The sequence below is a fragment of the Salvelinus fontinalis genome, chromosome 20 (genome assembly GCF_029448725.1).
Source record: "Salvelinus fontinalis isolate EN_2023a chromosome 20, ASM2944872v1, whole genome shotgun sequence".
Classification (NCBI taxonomy): domain Eukaryota; kingdom Metazoa; phylum Chordata; class Actinopteri; order Salmoniformes; family Salmonidae; genus Salvelinus; species Salvelinus fontinalis.
In genome coordinates this window covers 45,463,557-45,483,722 of record NC_074684.1, presented here as the reverse complement: position 1 = coordinate 45,483,722, position 20,166 = coordinate 45,463,557, and the positions used below count along the sequence as shown (strand labels likewise).

At 45.2% G+C, this 20,166-nt stretch overlaps 1 protein-coding gene across 1 annotated transcript in view; it reads right to left on the bottom strand.

The window, feature by feature from the left end:
• LOC129817875 (YLP motif-containing protein 1-like) overlaps window positions 1-20,166 on the bottom strand; it is a 60,385-nt gene that overhangs the window by 22,385 nt on the left and 17,834 nt on the right. The window contains exons 8-14 of the mRNA XM_055873478.1: window positions 18,564-18,708; window positions 18,006-18,138; window positions 17,702-17,803; window positions 17,144-17,315; window positions 13,511-13,674; window positions 11,548-11,744; window positions 6,185-6,247 (exon numbers count right to left, since the gene is read on the bottom strand). Of these exons, the coding sequence (XP_055729453.1) occupies window positions 6,185-6,247; window positions 11,548-11,744; window positions 13,511-13,674; window positions 17,144-17,315; window positions 17,702-17,803; window positions 18,006-18,138; window positions 18,564-18,708 (976 nt within the window). The remainder of the gene's footprint in view (window positions 1-6,184; window positions 6,248-11,547; window positions 11,745-13,510; window positions 13,675-17,143; window positions 17,316-17,701; window positions 17,804-18,005; window positions 18,139-18,563; window positions 18,709-20,166) is intronic.

Genomic DNA, 20,166 nt, shown 5'->3' with positions numbered 1-20,166 from the left:
AAAATGCTAACCTCCCCTGTTATTGTAATGGGGAGAGGTTAGCATGTCGTGGGGGTATGATATAAAATGCTAACCTCCCCTGTTATTGTAATGGTGAGAGGTTAGCATGTCTTGGTGGTATGATATAAAATGCTAACCTCCCCTGGTATTGTAATGATGAGAGGTCAGCATGTCTTGGAGGTATGATATAAAATGCTAACCTCCCCTGGTATTGTAATGATGAGAGGTCAGCATGTCTTGGGGGTATGCTAACCTCCCCTGTTATTGTAATGGTGAGAGGTTAGCATGTCTTGGAGGTATGATATAAAATGCTAACCTCCCCTGTTATTGTAATGATGAGAGGTTAGCATGTCTTGGGGGTATGCTAACCTCCCCTGTTATTGTAATGGTGAGAGGTTAGCATGTCTTGGGGGTTATGATATAAAATGCTAACCTCCCCTGTTATTGTAATGGTGAGAGGTTAGCATGTCTTGGAGGTATGATATAAAATGCTAACCTCCCCTGTTATTGTAATGGTGAGAGGTTAGCATGTCTTGGAGGTATGATATAAAATGCTAACCTCCACTGTTATTGTAATGGTGAGAGGTTAGCATGTCTTGGGGTTATGATATAAAATGCTAACCTCCACTGTTATTGTAATGGTGAGAGGTTAGCATGTCTTGGGGTTATGATATTTGACTCTAACTTTCTTACTCCTCATTATTAATGGCGATTCTTTCAGGATTATCCGTAATCACGGTAGCATCCACAATAATGTAGAAGAAGTGTTTAGAAATATTATATTATTATTTAAAATAAGAGACTCCAAAATGACACAATACATAATTTACCATTAATTTCTATTGGGCACAAATTAATCTGAAACGCAACCAGAGTCACAAGCTTGATGTAGTCATTGCGTGGTTGGAATATGGGACCAGATACTAAAAACTTTTGACTCCTATATTTCTAAGAATCTTTAATGGTGTCAATTTCCCATCCCCATTTTTTGAGACACACAATATAGCTCAGTATTTGAATTATTTTATACAGTAATTTCAGACCTAACTGTATTTTAACATGATGAAATAATGCTGGTATAGGCCTCTACAGTCATTGTAGACATTCAATTCCCCATGTAATGTTAATGGGGTTCTAACATGGCTGTTATAGAATGTTGTAGTGTCATGTTAATGAGGTTCTAACATGGCTGTTATAGAATGTTGTAGTGTCATGTTAATGAGGTTCTAACATGGCTGTTATAGAATGTTGTAGTGTCATGTTAATGGGGTTCTATCATGGCTGCTATAGAATGTTGTAGTGTCATGTTAATGGGGTTCTAACATGGCTGTTATAGAATGTTGTAGTGTCATGTTAATGGGGTTCTAACATGGCTGTTATAGAATGTTGTAGTGTCATGTTAATGGGGTTCTGACATGGCTGTCATAGTGATATAGAATGTTGTAGTGTCATGTTAATGGGGTTCTAACATGGCTGTTATAGAATGTTGTAGTGTCATGTTAATGGGGTTCTAACATGGCTGTTATAGAATGTTGTAGTGTCATGTTAATGGGGTTCTAACATGGCTGCTATAGAATGTTGTAGTGTCATGTTAATGGGGTTCTAACATGGCTGTTATAGAATGTTGTAGTGTCATGTTAATGGGGTTCTAATATGGCTGATATAGAATGTTGTAGTGTCATGTTAATGGGGTTCTAACATGGCTGCTATAGAATGTTGTAGTGTCATGTTAATGAGGTTCTAACATGGCTGTTATAGAATGTTGTAGTGTCATGTTAATGGGGTTCTAATATGGCTGTTATAGAATGTTGTAGTGTCATGTTAATGGGGTTCTAACATGGCTGTTATAGAATGTTGTAGTGTCATGTTAATGGGGTTCTAATATGGCTGTTATAGAATGTTGTAGTGTCATGTTAATGGGGTTCTAACATGGCTGTTATAGAATGTTGTAGTGTCATGTTAATGGGGTTCTAACATGGCTGTTATAGAATGTTGTAGTGTCATGTTAATGGGGTTCTAACATGGCTGCTATAGAATGTTGTAGTGTCATGTTAATGGGGTTCTGACATGGCTGTCATAGTGATATAGAATGTTGTAGTGTCATGTTAATGGGGTTCTAATATGGCTGTTATAGAATGTTGTAGTGTCATGTTAATGGGGTTCTAACATGGCTGTTATAGAATGTTGTAGTGTCATGTTAATGGGGTTCTAATATGGCTGTTATAGAATGTTGTAGTGTCATGTTAATGGGGTTCTAACATGGCTGTTATAGAATGTTGCAGTGTCATGTTAATGGGGTTCTAACGTGGCTGTTATAGAATGTTGTAGTGTCATGTTAATGGGGTTCTAACATGGCTGTTATAGAATGTTGTAGTGTCATGTTAATGGGGTTCTAACATGGCTGTTATAGAATGTTGTAGTGTCATGTTAATGGGGTTCTAACATGGCTGTTATAGAATGTTGTAGTGTCATGTTAATGGGGTTCTAATATGGCTGTCATAGAATGTTGTAGTGTCATGTTAATGGGGTTCTAACATGGCTGCTATAGAATGTTGTAGTGTCATGTTAATGGGGTTCTAACATGGCTGCTATAGAATGTTGTAGTGTCATGTTAATGGGGTTCTAACATGGCTGGTATAGAATGTTGTAGTGTCATGTTAATGGGGTTCTAACATGGCTGCTATTGAATGTTGTAGTGTCATGTTAATGGGGTTCTGACATGGCTGTCAGTGATCTAGAATGTTGTAGTGTCATGTTAATGGGGTTCTAACATGGCTGCTATAGAATGTTGTAGTGTCATGTTAATGAGGTTCTAACATGGCTGTTATAGAATGTTGTAGTGTCATGTTAATGGGGTTCTAATATGGCTGTTATAGAATGTTGTAGTGTCATGTTAATGGGGTTCTAATATGGCTGATATAGAATGTTGTAGTGTCATGTTACTGGGGTTCTAACATGGCTGTTATAGAATGTTGTAGTGTCATGTTAATGGGGTTCTAACATGGCTGTTATAGAATGTTGTAGTGTCATGTTAATGGGGTTCTAACATGGCTATTATAGAATGTTGTAGTGTCATGTTAATGGGGTTCTAACATGGCTGCTATAGAATGTTGTAGTGTCATGTTAATGGGGTTCTAACATGGCTATTATAGAATGTTGTAGTGTCATGCTAATGGGGTTCTAACATGGCTGTTATAGAATGTTGTAGTGTCATGTTAATGCATCATAATGCTCATTCTACGTGGGCAGTCCCCAGGGGGTAGTGGGAAGATTTTTTTTAAATGTGAAGGGGGAAAAAATATTGAGAAAAATATTACCCCCAAAAATATAAAGTTTTCTACTTTAATAATAGTTTTCTATTTGAATAGAAAACACATTAAAACATTTTTTTTGAATTTGCAACGTTGTAAATTATGAATAAACAATGTTCTGTGTAACTGCCTCCATTTGAATTGAGGACTAGACATGGAAATAGAATGGTAAAAATACCATGTAGGCAGTCATAAATAAGAATTTGTTCTTAACTGACTTGCCTAGTTAAATACAGGTTAAATAAAAATAAATGCAATTATTATATTCTGGGAAATATTTACTGAGGTCACTGGAGTGAAATCTACTTATTTTATATTTGTAGGCCTATTTTTTTACTTTAGTTTTGGTGTGTGTGTGTGCATTGCTGTCTACCTGGCCTGTTGTCTCAATGTTTGATCCTCAGCTCGCGCTAAGTGCACGTGGTCCTCCGCGCCAGTGCTGTCATGTTCAAGGTTTTCTAGCAAACTGGGCTACTTTGACAGTATGTCACGGGTGAAAATGTATTGTTCGTGGGTTGTGGGATTTTGGGCAATTTTAAATTGCACCATGGTATTTCTCTTTAAAATATATACACACCATCATTCAAAAGTTTGGAAATGTCCTTGTTTTTGAAAGAAAAGCCATTTTTTGTCCATTAACAGAGATCCTCTTTCCAGTGTCTGTGTTGTTTTGCCCATCTTAATCTTTTATTTTTATTGGCCATTCTGAGATATGGCTTTTTCTTTGCAACTCTGCCTAGAAGGTCAGCATCCCAGAGTCACCTCTACACTGTTGACGTTGAGACTGGTGTTTTGCGGGTACTATTTAATGAAGATGCCAGTTGAGGACTTGTGAGGCGTCTGTTTCTTAAACTAAACACTGGAATGTACTTGTCCTCTTGCTCAGTTGTGCACCGGGGCCTCCCACTCCTCTTTCTATTCTGGTTAGGGCCAGTTTGCGCTGTTCTGTGAAGGGAGTAGTACACAGCGTTGTACGAGATCTTCAGTTTCTTGCCAATTTCTCGCGTGGAATAGCCTTCATTTCTCAGAACAAGAATAGACTGAGTTTCAGAAGAAAGTTCATTTCTGGCCATTTTGAGCCTGTAATCGAACCCACAAATGCTGAAGCTCCAGATACTCATCTAGTCTAAAGAAGGCCAGTGTTATTGCTGCTTTAATCAGAACAACAGTTTTCAGCTGCGTAATTGCAAAAGGGTTTTCTAATGATCAATTAGCCTTTTTTCAATTAGCCTTTTTTCAATTAGCCTTTTAAAATGATAAACTTGGATTAGCTAACACAACGTGCCATTAACACAGGAGTGATGTTTGCTGATGATGGGACTCTGTAGATATTCCAATTTAAAAAAAAATCAGCCGTTTCCAGCTACAATAGTCATTTACAACATTAACAATGTCTTCACTGTGTTTCTGATCAATTGGATGTTATTTTAAAAATGGACACACAAAAAAAAGTGAATTTCTTTAAAAGAACAAGGACATTTCTAAGTGACCCCAAACCTTTGAATGGTAGTGTATATGTTACTGTGACCTGCTGCGGACTGTCAGGCAGCGAGGCATGTTGTTGCTGAGTGAGTGCTGGTGGGGAGATGGGTGTGTCTGTGTTGAGAGAGCACTACAGCGATTGGCCGAGTTAACGTGAGCGAGAGACGAAGGAGTCGCCCGTCATGACAACTTTCTACCAGTTGTAGGTAGGCTATTTAATTTGTCATTATGGAGACACCCGTTTCCGGGAAACATTAATTATGCTGGAAAATGACACAAATCACTGGAAAACTACTTTAGGCGCATTACATACGTTTACTCTGAGGTGGTTTAAACTACATTCTAATGACTTTAAAGAAAACGGTATCAAGCGAAGTGCTTTATGCATGCTCAGGTCTAGGGGACTGCCCGAGTGGAAATTTAAAATGGAAGTCACGGATCTCCCTCACGTGCTTCTTTTTAAAATGGGGTAAAAGTCCTCCAGCCCTTAGCCGTGGTATATTGGCCATATACCATACCCCGTTGTTTTATTGCTATGATTAGGCAATAAAACAAGTTAAATTGATATCCATTGATGGAAAATGATCTGGCGAGTTTAATCAGGGTGAATTATCTTCTCTCTTGCCACATTTTAAATTCCTTTATTACGTCATGTCATAGCTCGGAATAATTACTATTTTGATGGAAAACCACATCATTCTTCCAACATCATTACTAGTTACTATGATATTCCTTCTTAAAATTGTCTCTATAACTTTAGGGAAAAAGGGTTTATTGTCTAAATATGAAAACTCATCTCTTGCTGTGAAAACCAGCCAAAAGTTCTCAGGTTTTGGGCAGGTTTTGAGTGTCCATTGGGCAAACTTTTTTTTCCTCGTCCTGGCAACCCTATGATCTATAAGTCTGATGCACTGAAGACTGTCGTGCCGTAGGATTGATGACACAGTCTTATTGATCAATTGGTCAAAATAAAAGAAACCTTTTTACCGGGTAAGTTGACAGAGCTCCCTATGGTACAAATAGTGAGCTCACATTTATCCAAACCCAACAGGAAGTTCAACTCCTACTTCCTTGTCATAGAAAACAAGTCTGCCAAACTTGACTGGGTGCGTAAACCACATTTTTTTGGTCAAATTTACACATAATTTAAGAACCACGCCGCTCGCACGCACATGAGGTGCTACTTCAGGCAGGTCAAAGTGTTTTAAGGGTACAGAACCCCCAGAAAAAGGTTGGGAACCACTGATTTGGAGCAATACTACTCCCTTCCAGTTGTGCTACCGGGCAACAGGAAACGCATGACAGGAAATACCATTTAATCCCAGATGAGTCAACACTACAACAACAGAAAAAGCAAAGCTCAGACGACGGTAACTTTAGGTTCTACTCACCCGTATCAGCTTGGCTACATGACTTTTACCACTTCCTGGTAGGCCTCTCATTATGATGACGATCTGAGAAAACACCATTATAGAAGTTATTGGAACTCACTCATACAGCAGACAAGTATCTGGGAATAGACTGGGGGATATCCAATCAAATTTATTTATAAAGCCCTTCTTACATCAGCTGATATCTCTGTACTGAAACCCAGCCTAAAACCCCAAACAGCAAGCAATGCAGGTGTAGAAGCACGGTGGCTAGGAAAAACTCCCTAGAAAGGCCAAAACCTCGGAAGAAAACTAGGATATGTGATATTTGTGTACTCCTGTTGTACTTGTATTGGCCTACAGGTTGAGATTGTTATTATCCTGGCAACACATTTCTTATTTGTCCCTGAGAGGGACAGGTAGCCTAGCGGTTAAGAGCGTTGGGCCAGTAACCAAAACATTATTCCGGGTTCAAATCCCTGAGCAGACAGGGTGAAAAATCTGTCGATGTGCCCATGAGCAAGACACTTGACCCTAATTGAAAAGATGGTATTAAATTGAATGGGAAAATAAGTGAATGAGGTGTAAATAAAGTTGTATTGAATTGAATAAGGAAGTTGGTGAATTACGTCAGGGGACACACTATACGGCATGGTGGGCGGCGCTACACGGCAAGGCGGGCCGGCGCTACACGGCAAGGCGGGCCGGAGCTACACGGCAAGGCGGGTCGGCGCTACACGGCAAGGCGGGCCGGAGCTACACGGCAAGGCGGGCCGGCGCTACACGGCAAGGCGGGTCGGCGCTACACGGCAAGGTGGGTCGGCGCTACACGGCAAGGCAGGCGGCGATACACGGCAAGGCGGGCCGGAGCTACACGGCAAGGCAGGCGGCGCTACACGGCAAGGTGGGTCGGCGCTACACGGCAAGGTGGGTCGGCGCTACACGGCAAGGCGGGCGGCGCTACACGGCAAGGCGGGCGGCGCTACACGGCAAGGTGGGTCGGCGCTACACGGCAAGGTGGGCGGCGCTACACGGCAAGGCGGGCCGGAGCTACACGGCAAGGCGGGTCGGAGCTACACGGCAAGGCGGGTCGGCGCTACACGGCAAGGCGGGCGGCGCTACACGGCAAGGTGGGTCGGCGCTACACGGCAAGGTGGGTCGGCGCTACACGGCAAGGTGGGTCGGCGCTACACGGCAAGGTGGGTCGGCGCTACACGGCAAGGTGGGTCGGCGCTACACGGCAAGGTGGGTCGGCGCTACACGGCAAGGTGGGTCGGCGCTACACGGCAAGGTGGGTCGGCGCTACACGGCAAGGCGGGTCGGCGCTACACGGCAAGGCGGGTCGGCGCTACACGGCAAGGCGGGCGGCGCTACACGGCAAGGCGGGCGGCGCTACACGGCAAGGCGGGCCGGAGCTACACGGCAAGGCGGGTCGGCGCTACACGGCAAGGCGGGCGGCGCTACACGGCAAGGCGGGCGGCGCTACACGGCAAGGCGGGCGGCGCTACACTGCAAGGCGGGTCGGCGCTACACGGCAAGGCGGGTCGGCGCTACACGGCAAGGCGGGTCGGCGCTACACGGCAAGGCGGGCGGCGCTACACGGCAAGGCGGGCGGCGCTACACGGCAAGGCGGGCCGGAGCTACACGGCAAGGCGGGTCGGCGCTACACGGCAAGGCGGGCGGCGCTACACGGCAAGGCGGGCGGCGCTACACGGCAAGGCGGGCGGCGCTACACGGCAAGGCGGGTCGGCGCTACACGGCAAGGCGGGTCGGCGCTACACGGCAAGGCGGGTCGGCGCTACACGGCAAGGCGGGCGGAGCTACACGGCAAAGTGGGTCGGCGCTACACGGCAAGGTGGGTCGGCGCTACACGGCAAGGCGGGCGGAGCTACACGGCAAGGCGGGTCGGCGCTACACGGCAAGGCGGGCGGCGCTACACGGCAAGGCGGGCGGCGCTACACGGCAAGGTGGGTCGGCGCTACACGGCAAGGTGGGTCGGCGCTACACGGCAAGGCGGGCGGCGCTACACGGCAAGGCGGGTCGGCGCTACACGGCAAGGTGGGTCGGCGCTACACGGCAAGGCGGGCGGAGCTACACGGCAAAGTGGGTCGGCGCTACACGGCAAGGTGGGTCGGCGCTACACGGCAAGGTGGGCGGGGGTTTCAAAAAGAGAATGATGGAGGCCTCTAGTGGCCAAAACGACATTAGCATGGACACCGCCATTGAGAGCTTCCACCATTTTAATGTAGTCACCCGGGTGGGACTTCATTGGCTGATCCCTCCTGATGAACCTGTTGGGAGTCATGTCCAACCGGGTCATCAGGAGGGATCAGCCAATCGGGAAGAAGAAAACTGACTCAATGGCTGTCAAAAGACACTATAATAGAACAGGTACAAAGATGAGTGGAATCAGAACTGTCCGATGTGCGTCCACATTCAACCCAGAACCCCCCGTCGGTAGTCTGGGCACATTCAACCCAGAACCGCCCGTCGGTAGTCTGGGTACATTCAACCCAGAACCCCCCGTCGGTAGTCTGGGCACATTCAACCCAGAACCCCCCGTCGGTAGTCTGGGCACATTCAACCCAGAACCCCCCGTCGGTAGTCTGGGTACCAGTCGGTAGCCCGGGTACCAGTCGGTAGTCTGGGTACATTCAACCCAGAACCCCCCGTCGGTAGTCTGGGTACCAGTCGGTAGTCTGGGTACATTCAACCCAGAACCGCCCGTCGGTAGTCTGGGTACCAGTCGGTAGTCCGGGCACATTCAACCCAGAACCGCCCGTCGGTAGTCTGGGTACATTCAACCCAGAACCGCCCGTCGGTAGTCTGGGCACATTCAACCCAGAACCCCCCGTCGGTAGTCTGGGCACATTCAACCCAGAACCCCCCGTCGGTAGTCTGGGCACATTCAACCCAGAACCCCCCGTCGGTAGTCTGGGTACATTCAACCCAGAACCCCCCGTCGGTAGTCTGGGTACATTCAACCCAGAACCGCCCGTCGGTAGTCTGGGTACCAGTCGGTAGTCCGGGCACATTCAACCCAGAACCCCCCGTCGGTAGTCCGGGCACATTCAACCCAGAACCCCCCGTCGGTAGTCTGGGTACCAGTCGGCAGTCGGGGTACCAGTCGGCAGTCGGGGTACCAGTCGGCAGTCGGGGTACCAGTCGGCAGTCGGGGTACCAGTCGGTAGTCTAGGTACCAGTCGGTAGTCTGGGTACCAGTCGGTAGTCGGGGTACCAGTCGGTAGTCGGGGTACCAGTCGGTAGTCTAGGTACCAGTCGGTAGTCTAGGTACCAGTCGGTAGTCTAGGTACCAGTCGGTAGTCGGGGTACCAGTCGGCAGTCGGGGTACCAGTCGGTAGTCGGGGTACCAGTCGGCAGTCGGGGTACCAGTCGGTAGTCTAGGTACCAGTCGGTAGTCTGGGTACCAGTCGGTAGTCTGGGTACCAGTCGGTAGTCTGGGTACCAGTCGGTAGTCTGGGTACCAGTCGTTTTAACTAACATTCCACTCCTGTCATTTGTCAAAATCATTCCCGTTCATTTCCCAAGTCTTTGGCAGATGTAAACTATAAAGTATAAACCCACCAGCTTCATTTATGAATGGAGATTCCATCATTTTGTATTTGTCAAACGGCAGCCAAGCGTTCGATGATCATGTGACCAGCATAAGAGCCTCGATTGGAAAGGAGCATCAAACTCATCCCCTTGCACTTTCACCACCCTGTGAAGTTCACCACAACATGATATGGGTGTTGTGTATAGATTGATGAGGATATTTTGTTTTTTGTAATCCATTTTAGGCCGTAATGTAACAAAACGTGGGAAAAGCGAAGGGGTCTGAATAATTTCCAAAAGATACCTGGGGCCAAATCTACAGGTGACAATGTCTTTCTTTCTGCTCACCAAGCGAGGCGTTTTTTTTGCGTGTGCGGAGGTCAACGAGAGCGTAAATAACAAATAACGAGTGTAAATAGCAAATAATGTCATGACTTATTTGCTACATGATCGAATAGATGTTTCGTAATGCTTACGTTGTTGTTACGAGTGAACTTATATAAAAGTAGGACACGTGACATCAGAGGTGTGTCCGTTATTCAAATGGTTATCTGCCCTCTCATTGGCTAGAATGGTCCCACCTGATCTAGCCTCCACCTGACTACCTTCCATGTTTGAAGACCTTCTTTCATTGTTAGTGGCTACTACAGCATTATCATATAATGATCTGACCACTACAGCATTATCATATAATGATATGACCACTACAGCATTATCATATAATGATCTGACCACTACAGCATTATCATATAATGACCTGACCACTACAGCATTATTGTATAATGATCTGACCACTACAGCATTATCGTATAATGATCTGACCACTACAGCATTATCATATAATGACCTGACCACTACAGCATTATCGTATAATGATCTCACCACTACAGCATTATCATATAATGATATGGCCACTACAGCATTATCATAATGACCTGGCCACTACATCATTATCATAATGACATGGCCACTACAGCATTATCATAATGATCTGACCACTACAGCATTATCATAATGACCTGGACACTACAGCATTATCATATAATGATCTGGCCACTACCGCATTATCATATAATGATCTGGCCACTACCGCATTATCATATAATGACCTGACCACTACAGCATTATCATATAATGATCTGGCCACTACAGCATTATCATAATGATATGGCCACTACAGCATTATCATATACTGATATGGTCACTACAGCATTATCATATAATGACATGGCCACTACAACATTATCATATAATGACCTGGCCACTACAGCATTATCATATAATGACCTGGCCAACTACAGCATTATCATATAATGACCTGGCCAACTACAGCATTATCATATAATGACCTGGCCAACTACAGCATTATCATATAATGACCTGGCCAACTACAGCATTATCATATAATGACATGGCCACTACAGCATTATCATATAATGACATGGCCACTACAGCATTATCATATAATGACCTGGCCACTGCAGCATTATCATATAATGACCTGACCAATACAGCATTATCATATAATGACCTGGCCAACTACAGCATTATCATATAATGACATGGCCACTACAGCATTATCATAATGACCTGGCCACTACAGCATTATCATATAATGACCTGGCCACTGCAGCATTATCATGTAATGATCTGGCCACTACAGCATTATCATAATGACCTGGCCACTACAGCATTATCATATAATGATCTGGCCACTACGGCATTATCATATAATGACATGGCCACTACAACATTATCATATAACGGATCATTTATGGTGAAGTGTAAAGTGATAACGAGTGAGTGAGCGAGCAGCCATTTATTTGCACCCTTTCTGGACGAGTGTCTCGGCCTGGTAGTTTGAGAAGATCCTCCACGTTCTTGGTCTCCGGTTTCTTCTCGATCCTGGAAGGAGGAGCAGCCGGTGGTGGGGGAGGAGGGTGGGACGACGTGGGGCCTCCTCCTCCTCCTCCTCCTCCTCCTCCTCCTCCTCCTCCTCTCTCGTCTGGGTAACTCCTCCGTTCACCTGGACCACAGGACAGGACAGTCGGTACACAAAAGGAACAGATACTACTGGCTCTCTTCATTTCTTCACAACCAAGTGGCATGAAAAGACAGACAATGGAAGATGCCTTAAAATACCATTTTGATTGTTTTCTGCGTTTATAGTACCTTCAAAAGTATTCACACCCCATTGAATATAACATTTTGTTGTGTGTGACACCCTGAATTTAAAATGGTTTAAATTTAGATTTTTTGGGGTCACTGGCTTAAAACACAATATTTTTTACAAAGAAACTAAAAATTACAAGCTGAAATGTCTTGAGTCAATAAGTATTCAACCCCTTTCTTATGGCAAGATTAAATAAGTTAAATAAAAGTGCTTAATAAATTGCATAATAAGTTGCATGGACTGACTCTGTGTGCAATAAGTGTTTAACATGATTTTTGTAACGACTACCTCATCTCTGTACCCCAAAACATACAGATAATTGTAAAGTCCCTCAGTCGAGCAGTGAATTTCAAACACAGATTCAACCACAAAGACCAGGGAAGTTTTTCCAATGCCTCGCGAAGGGTACCTATTGGTAGATGGGTAAAAATACAAAAGCAGACGTTGAATATCTCTTTGAGCATGGTGAAGTTATTAATTACACTTTAGATGGTGTATCAATACACCCAGTCACTACAAAGATAGAGGCGTCCTTCCTAACTCAGTTGCCGGAGAGGAAGGAAACCGCTCAGGGATTTCACCATGAGGCCAATGGTGACTTTAAAACAGTTAGAGAGTTTAATGGCTGTGACAGGAGAAAACTGAGGATGGATCAACAACATTGTAGTTACTCCACAATACTAACCTCAATGACAGAGTGAAAAGAAGGAAGCTTGTACAGAACACAAATATTTCAAAACATGCATCCTGTTTGTAATGAGGCACTAAAGTAAAACTGCAAAAAATGTGGCAAAGCAATTAACTTTTTAACACTTGATATTTTCAAGCATAGTGATGGCTGCATTATGTTATGGGTATGCGTGTAATCGTTAAGGACAGGGGAGTTTTTCAGAATAAAAAAAGAAACAGACAGGAGCTAAGCACAGGTAAAATCCTGGATCAGTCTGCTATCCACCAGACACTGTGAGATTAATTCACCTTTCAGCGGGACGATAACCTAAAACACAAGGCCAAATCTACACTGTAGTTGCTTATCGAGATGAAGGTGAATGTTCCTGAGTGGCCGAGTAACAGTTTTGACTTGAAAATCTATGGCAAGACCTGAAAATGGTTGTCTAGCAACGATCAACAACCAATTAGACAGAAGGTTGAATCGTTTTGAAAATAACAAAAAAACGGGAAAATGTTCCACATTCCAGGTGTGGAAATCTCTTAGAGACTTAACCCAGAACAGACTCAAATATAATGGCTGCCAAAGGTGCTTCTACAAAGTATTGACTCAGGGATATGAATATTTAAATAAATTAGACATTTCTGGTTTTCATTTTCAATAAATTAGCAACATTTTCTAAAACCATGTTTTCATTTTTATCATTATGCGGTATTGTGTGTAGCCGGGTGAGAGCTTTTTTTTAATATACATTTTGAATTCAGGCTGTAACAAAATGTGGAATAAGTCAAGGGGTATGAATACTTTGTGAAGGCATGGTAGCTTCAGAGAATTCTTTCTTTTGGACAATGCACATTTGTTTTGTTTGTTTGTTGTACAAAATCAGCCCCACTCACATACCGAGACATTCGCATTGCACCAAGTCGGTTCGTTTTGAGACTGTCTTTACCGTATGGTGAGGCGCCGTGGTCGTAGCGTTCAGGCCCACGCTCGTACGGAGGTCTGTCATAACCCCCAGGCCTTCCATAAGGATCCTCTCCATCTCTACTGGTCCGGCTGCCCTCCCTCGTGTCCCTGTAGCCCGGGCGAGGTGGAGGATGGCCGGGGGGGGGTCTGGAGAGAGAGACAGGATCAGAACACTGCACATCTGGAGTTTTAGAATGGGGGGGGGGGGGGGGGTCTGATCTTGGATCAGTTTCCCCTTTTACATCATAATAAATATGATTATACGGACAGGGAGGACCTGATCCTAGATCAGCACTCAGTTTTATGAATCCGGGCCCTGGGCAGGAAATATTCACAAGGCTACACCAACCAGCTGGACTAGTCACAGTAACACAGGGTGATATAATACCAGCCAGACTAGTCACAGTAACACAGGGTGATATAATACCAGCCAGACTAGTCACAGTAACACAGGGTGATATAATACCAGCCAGGCTAGTCACAGGGTGATATAATACCAGCCAGACTAGTCACAGGGTGATATAATACCAGCCAGACTAGTCACAGGGTGATATAATACCAGCCAGACTAGTCACAGGGTGATATAATACCAGCAAGACTAGTCACAGGGTGATATAATACCAGCCAGACTAGTCACAGGGTGATATAATACCAGCCAGACTAGTCACAGGGTGATATAATACCAGCCAGACTAGTCACAGGGTGATATAATACCAGCCAGACTAGTCACAGGGTGATATAATACCAGCCAGACTAGTCACAGGGTGATATAATACCAGCCAGACTAGTCACAGGGTGATATAATACCAGCCAGACTAGTCACAGGGTGATATAATACCAGCCAGACTAGTCACAGGGTGATATAATACCAGCCAGACTAGTCACAGGGTGATATAATACCAGCCAGACTAGTCACAGTAACACAGGGTGATATAATACCAGCCAGACTAGTCACAGGGTGATATAATACCAGCCAGACTAGTCACAGGGTGATATAATACCAGCAAGACTAGTCACAGGGTGATATAATACCAGCCAGACTAGTCACAGGGTGATATAATACCAGCCAGACTAGTCACAGTAACACAGGGTGATATACTACCAGCCAGACTAGTCACAGGGTGATATAATACCAGCCAGACTAGTCACAGGGTGATATAATACCAGCCAGACTAGTCACAGGGTGATATAATACCAGCCAGACTAGTCACAGGGTGATATAATACCAGCCAGACTAGTCACAGGGTGATATAATACCAGCCAGACTAGACACAGTAACACAGGGTGATATAATACCAGCCAGACTAGTCACAGGGTGATATAATACCAGCCAGACTAGTCACAGGGTGATATAATACCAGCCAGACTAGTCACAGGGTGATATAATACCAGCCAGACTAGTCACATGGTGATATAATACCAGCCAGACTAGTCACAGGGTGATATAATACCAGCCAGACTAGTCACAGGGTGATATAATACCAGCCAGACTAGTCACAGGGTGATATAATACCAGCCAGACTAGTCACAGGGTGATATAATACCAGCCAGACTAGTCACAGGGTGATATAATACCAGCCAGACTAGTCACAGGGTGATATAATACCAGCCAGACTAGTCACAGGGTGATATAATACCAGCCAGACTAGTCACAGTAACACAGGGTGATATACTACCAGCCAGACTAGTCACAGGGTGATATAATACCAGCCAGACTAGTCACAGGGTGATATAATACCAGCCAGACTAGTCACAGGGTGATATAATACCAGCCAGACTAGTCACAGGGTGATATAATACCAGCCAGACTAGTCACAGGGTGATATAATACCAGCCAGACTAGTCACAGGGTGATATAATACCAGCCAGACTAGTCACAGGGTGATATAATACCAGCCAGACTAGTCACAGGGTGATATAATACCAGCCAGACTAGTCACAGTAACACAGGGTGATATACTACCAGCCAGACTAGTCACAGGGTGATATAATACCAGCCAGACTAGTCACAGGGTGATATAATACCAGCCAGACTAGTCACAGGGTGATATAATACCAGCCAGACTAGTCACAGGGTGATATAATACCAGCCAGACTAGTCACAGTAACACAGGGTGATATAATACCAGCCAGACTAGTCACAGGGTGATATAATACCAGCCAGACTAGTCACAGGGTGATATAATACCAGCCAGACTAGTCACAGGGTGATATAATACCAGCCAGACTAGACACAGTAACACAGGGTGATATAATACCAGCCAGACTAGTCACAGGGTGATATAATACCAGCCAGACTAGACACAGGGTGATATAATACCAGCCAGACTAGTCACAGGGTGATATAATACCAGCCAGACTAGTCACAGGGTGATATAATACCAGCCAGACTAGTCACAGGGTGATATAATACCAGCCAGACTAGTCACAGTAACACAGGGTGATATAATACCAGCCAGACTAGTCACAGGGTGATATAATACCAGCCAGACTAGTCACAGGGTGATATAATACCAGCCAGACTAGTCACAGTAACACAGGGTGATATACTACCAGCCAGACTAGTCACAGGGTGATATAATACCAGCCAGACTAGTCACAGGGTGATATAATACCAGCCAGACTAGTCACAGGGTGATATAATACCAGCCAGACTAGTCACAGGGTGATATAATACCAGCCAGACTAGTCACAGTAACACAGGGTGATATAATACCAGCCAGACTAGTCACAGGGTGATATAATACCAGCCAGACTAGACACAGTAACACAGGGTGATATAATACCAGCCAGACTAGTCACAGGGTGATATAATACCAGCCAGACTAGACACAGGGTGATATAATACCAGCCAGACTAGTCACAGGGTGATATAATACCAGCCAGACTAGTCACAGGGTGATATAATACCAGCCAGACTAGTCACAGGGTGATATAATACCAGCCAGACTAGTCACAGGGTGATATAATACCAGCCAGACTAGTCACAGGGTGATATAATACCAGCCAGACTAGTCACAGGGTGATATAATACCAGCCAGACTAGTCACAGTAACACAGGGTGATATACTACCAGCCAGACTAGTCACAGGGTGATATAATACCAGCCAGACTAGTCACAGGGTGATATAATACCAGCCAGACTAGTCACAGGGTGATATAATACCAGCCAGACTAGTCACAGGGTGATATAATACCAGCCAGACAAGTCACAGGGTGATATAATACCAGCCAGACTAGTCACAGGGTGATATAATACCAGACTAGTCACAGTAACTCAAACCCTCCTAAAAAGGGAACCAGATAGCTCAAACCCTCCTATAAAGGGAACCAGATAGCTCAAACCCTCCTAAAAGGGAACCAGATAGCTCAAACCCTCCTAAAAAGGGAACCAGATAGCTCAAACCCTCCTAAAAGGGAACCAGATAGCTCAAACCCTCCTAAAAAGGGAACCAGATAGCTCAAACCCTCCTAAAAAGGGAACCAGATAGCTCAAACCCTCCTAAAAAGGGAACCAGATAGCTCAAACCCTCCTAAAAAGGGAACCAGATAGCTCAAACCCTCCTAAAAAGGGAACCAGATAGCTCAAACCCCCCTAAAACAGAACCAGATATACCTGTCATCTCGAGGCGGGTAGCGTTCCCTCTCGTATGGTTCTCTTTCAAAGTCCATGGGAGCTTTTTCTCTGTACATCTCCCTCTCTCTGCTGTACTCCCTGCACTCCATGTAGGGGTCTCCCGGTCGTCTGTCGTAGTACAGGTCTCTGTGGTAGGGGTGTCTCAGGGGTTCTACAGGGGAAAGGAGAATATGGTGATATGGTTATAACAACAATATCGACCATTTAGCAGACTTTTTTATTTGATCCAAAACCGACTTAGTCGGTGTGCATACATTTTTTTTACGTATTGGTGGCCCCAGCGGGAATCACACCCTTGACGTCGCAAGCGTCACCAACTGATCGACGGATTGGCTTAGGAAAAATGTATGACCCCATCTTACGTCACTGTTGATAGTAACGTATAACATTTACATTTTTAGTGATCTAGCAGACCTTCTTATTCAGACGGACAGTGTGTTCTACTAAAGTATGTAAAAAAAAAAGTTTAAAAAAAAAGTAAAAGCTGCTACGGAGTCTCCAAAAACAATCACCATCCAAGAATAAATATCAACTCACCTTTTTCATAGCTCCTCTCTCTCTCTCTGTCAGGTAAGGGATCGGGCCTCAACACAATCCTTTCGCCGTAAGAGATCCGTTCCACTGTGGCAGCACCAAGGTCTGAGAGCGAGAGAGAGAGAAAAATATAAATTCCAGTCAATTCAGGAAGTACACTGAAATTCCAATTCTCCTCATTGCTTTTACAATTAGGAACATCTGAAATTGGAACTGTAATTTAGCTCACATTCTGAATTGACTGGAATAAAAAAAAAAGGGAAAATGACCCCAACACTGCTCCTCATTTCCATGTTTCTCTCCCTACCATGCCCATGTCCATAGTCCACAGTCTTGGGGATGACTGGAGAAGCCGTGGACAAGTAACCAGTATCTGGAGGCTTGGTGTCTCCCCACGGCACCATTTTAGTAGGACCTGAGCTGGACATGAGGTTGGTTGCCTGGGGTGGACAAAACAGTGCAACGGCTTAACAGATTAAAACTTTTTTTTTTAAAGGGGTAAATATTTATCTTTTGTAACTGCCCCCCCCCCCAATTTTTTTTAAAAATAAATAAATAAAATGGACAATAATTAAAGTAGTCTTCCTCAAATGTATTGTTGGACGGTGAGAATTTATTAATATAATAATTACTTGGAATATACAGCTTGGAAACAAACCCGTTTCTAATTTTACCTGCAGCTACATTATACATGTAAATGTCCAACAGTTACAAGATATAGATAGATAGATATAAACGATATAGATAGATAAGATAGATATAGATAGATAAGATAGATATAAACGATATAGACCCTATGAAGCCTTGTCAAAAGAAGTGCACTATTACAGAGAATAGGGACACAATGAGTTGTAGTTCAGCCTACCTGGAGGGCACTCCGGACCTCAGGGGGTATCTCCAGCCCCAGTAGCCCAGCAGGGAGCTCCGTCTTGGGGTCAGACATGATGGGTAGGGCCTCTCCCTCAGTCTTATTCTCATGCATTTCTCTGTTCAGTACCAGAGAAACAGACCTACATTGTATTAGAAATGACATGTGATAAATTTGCTAATATGCATACATGTAGCCTGGAATCCATAACCTATTTTGTGTTAACATTCCACACCTTGGACTCTGCGCATTTACCAAATATGGCATGACAAGGAGTGGAATTATAGCACAAATAGACTAGTACCCAGGCTAAGTAGAGGTCTCTCACAAAAACAGTTGCGAAAAACATTACTGAATTTAAAAAAGTGTTTTATATATATATATATACACACACACACACATACCTACACACACCGAGTGTACAAAACATTAAGAACACTATGAAAGCTATGATCCCTTTTTGATGTCACTCGTTAAATCCACTTCAATCAGTGTAGATGAAGGGGGAGGAGACGGGTTAAAGAAGGATTTCTAAGCCTTGAGACAATTGAGATATGGATGGTGTATGTGTGCCAGTCAGAGGGTGAATGGGGAAGACAACACATTTCAGTGCCTTTGAACGGGGTGTGGTAGTAGGTGCCAGGCGCACCGGTTTGAGAGTCAACAATTGTAACACTGCTGGGTTTTTCACGCTCAACAGTTTCCTGTGTTTATCAAGAATGGTCCGTCACCCAAAGGGCATCCAGCCAACTGGACACAACTGTGGGAAGCATTGGAGTCAACATGGGCCAGCGTCCCTGTGGAGTCAACATGGGCCAGCGTCCCTGTGGAGTCAACATGGGCCAGCGTCCCTGTGGAGTCAACATGGGCCAGCGTCCCTGTGGAGTCAACATGGGCCAGCGTCCCTGTGGAGTCAACATGGGCCAGCGTCCCTGTGGAGTCAACATGGGCCAGCGTCCCTGTGGAGTCAACATGGGCCAGCGTCCCTGTGGAGTCAACATGGGCCAGCGTCCCTGTGGAGTCAACATGGGCCAGCGTCCCTGTGGAGTCAACATGGGGCCAGCGTCCCTGTGGAGTCAACATGGGCCAGCGTCCCTGTGGAGTCAACATGGGCCAGCGTCCCTGTGGAGTCAACATGGGCCAGCGTCCCTGTGGAGTCAACATGGGCCAGCGTCCCTGTGGAGTCAACATGGGCCAGCGTCCCTGTGGAGTCAACATGGGCCAGCGTCCCTGTGGAGTCAACATGGGGCCAGCGTCCCTGTGGAGTCAACATGGGGCCAGCGTCCCTGTGGAGTCAACATGGGGCCAGCGTCCCTGTGGAGTCAACATGGGGCCAGCGTCCCTGTGGAGTCAACATGGGGCCAGCGTCCCTGTGGAGTCAACATGGACCAGCGTCCCTGTGGAGTCAACATGGGCCAGCGTCCCTGTGGAGTCAACATGGGCCAGCGTCCCTGTGGAGTCAACATGGGCCAGCGTCCCTGTGGAGTCAACATGGGCCAGCGTCCCTGTGGAGTCAACATGGGGCCAGCGTCCCTGTGGAGTCAACATGGGCCAGCGTCCCTGTGGAGTCAACATGGGCCAGCGTCCCTGTGGAGTCAAC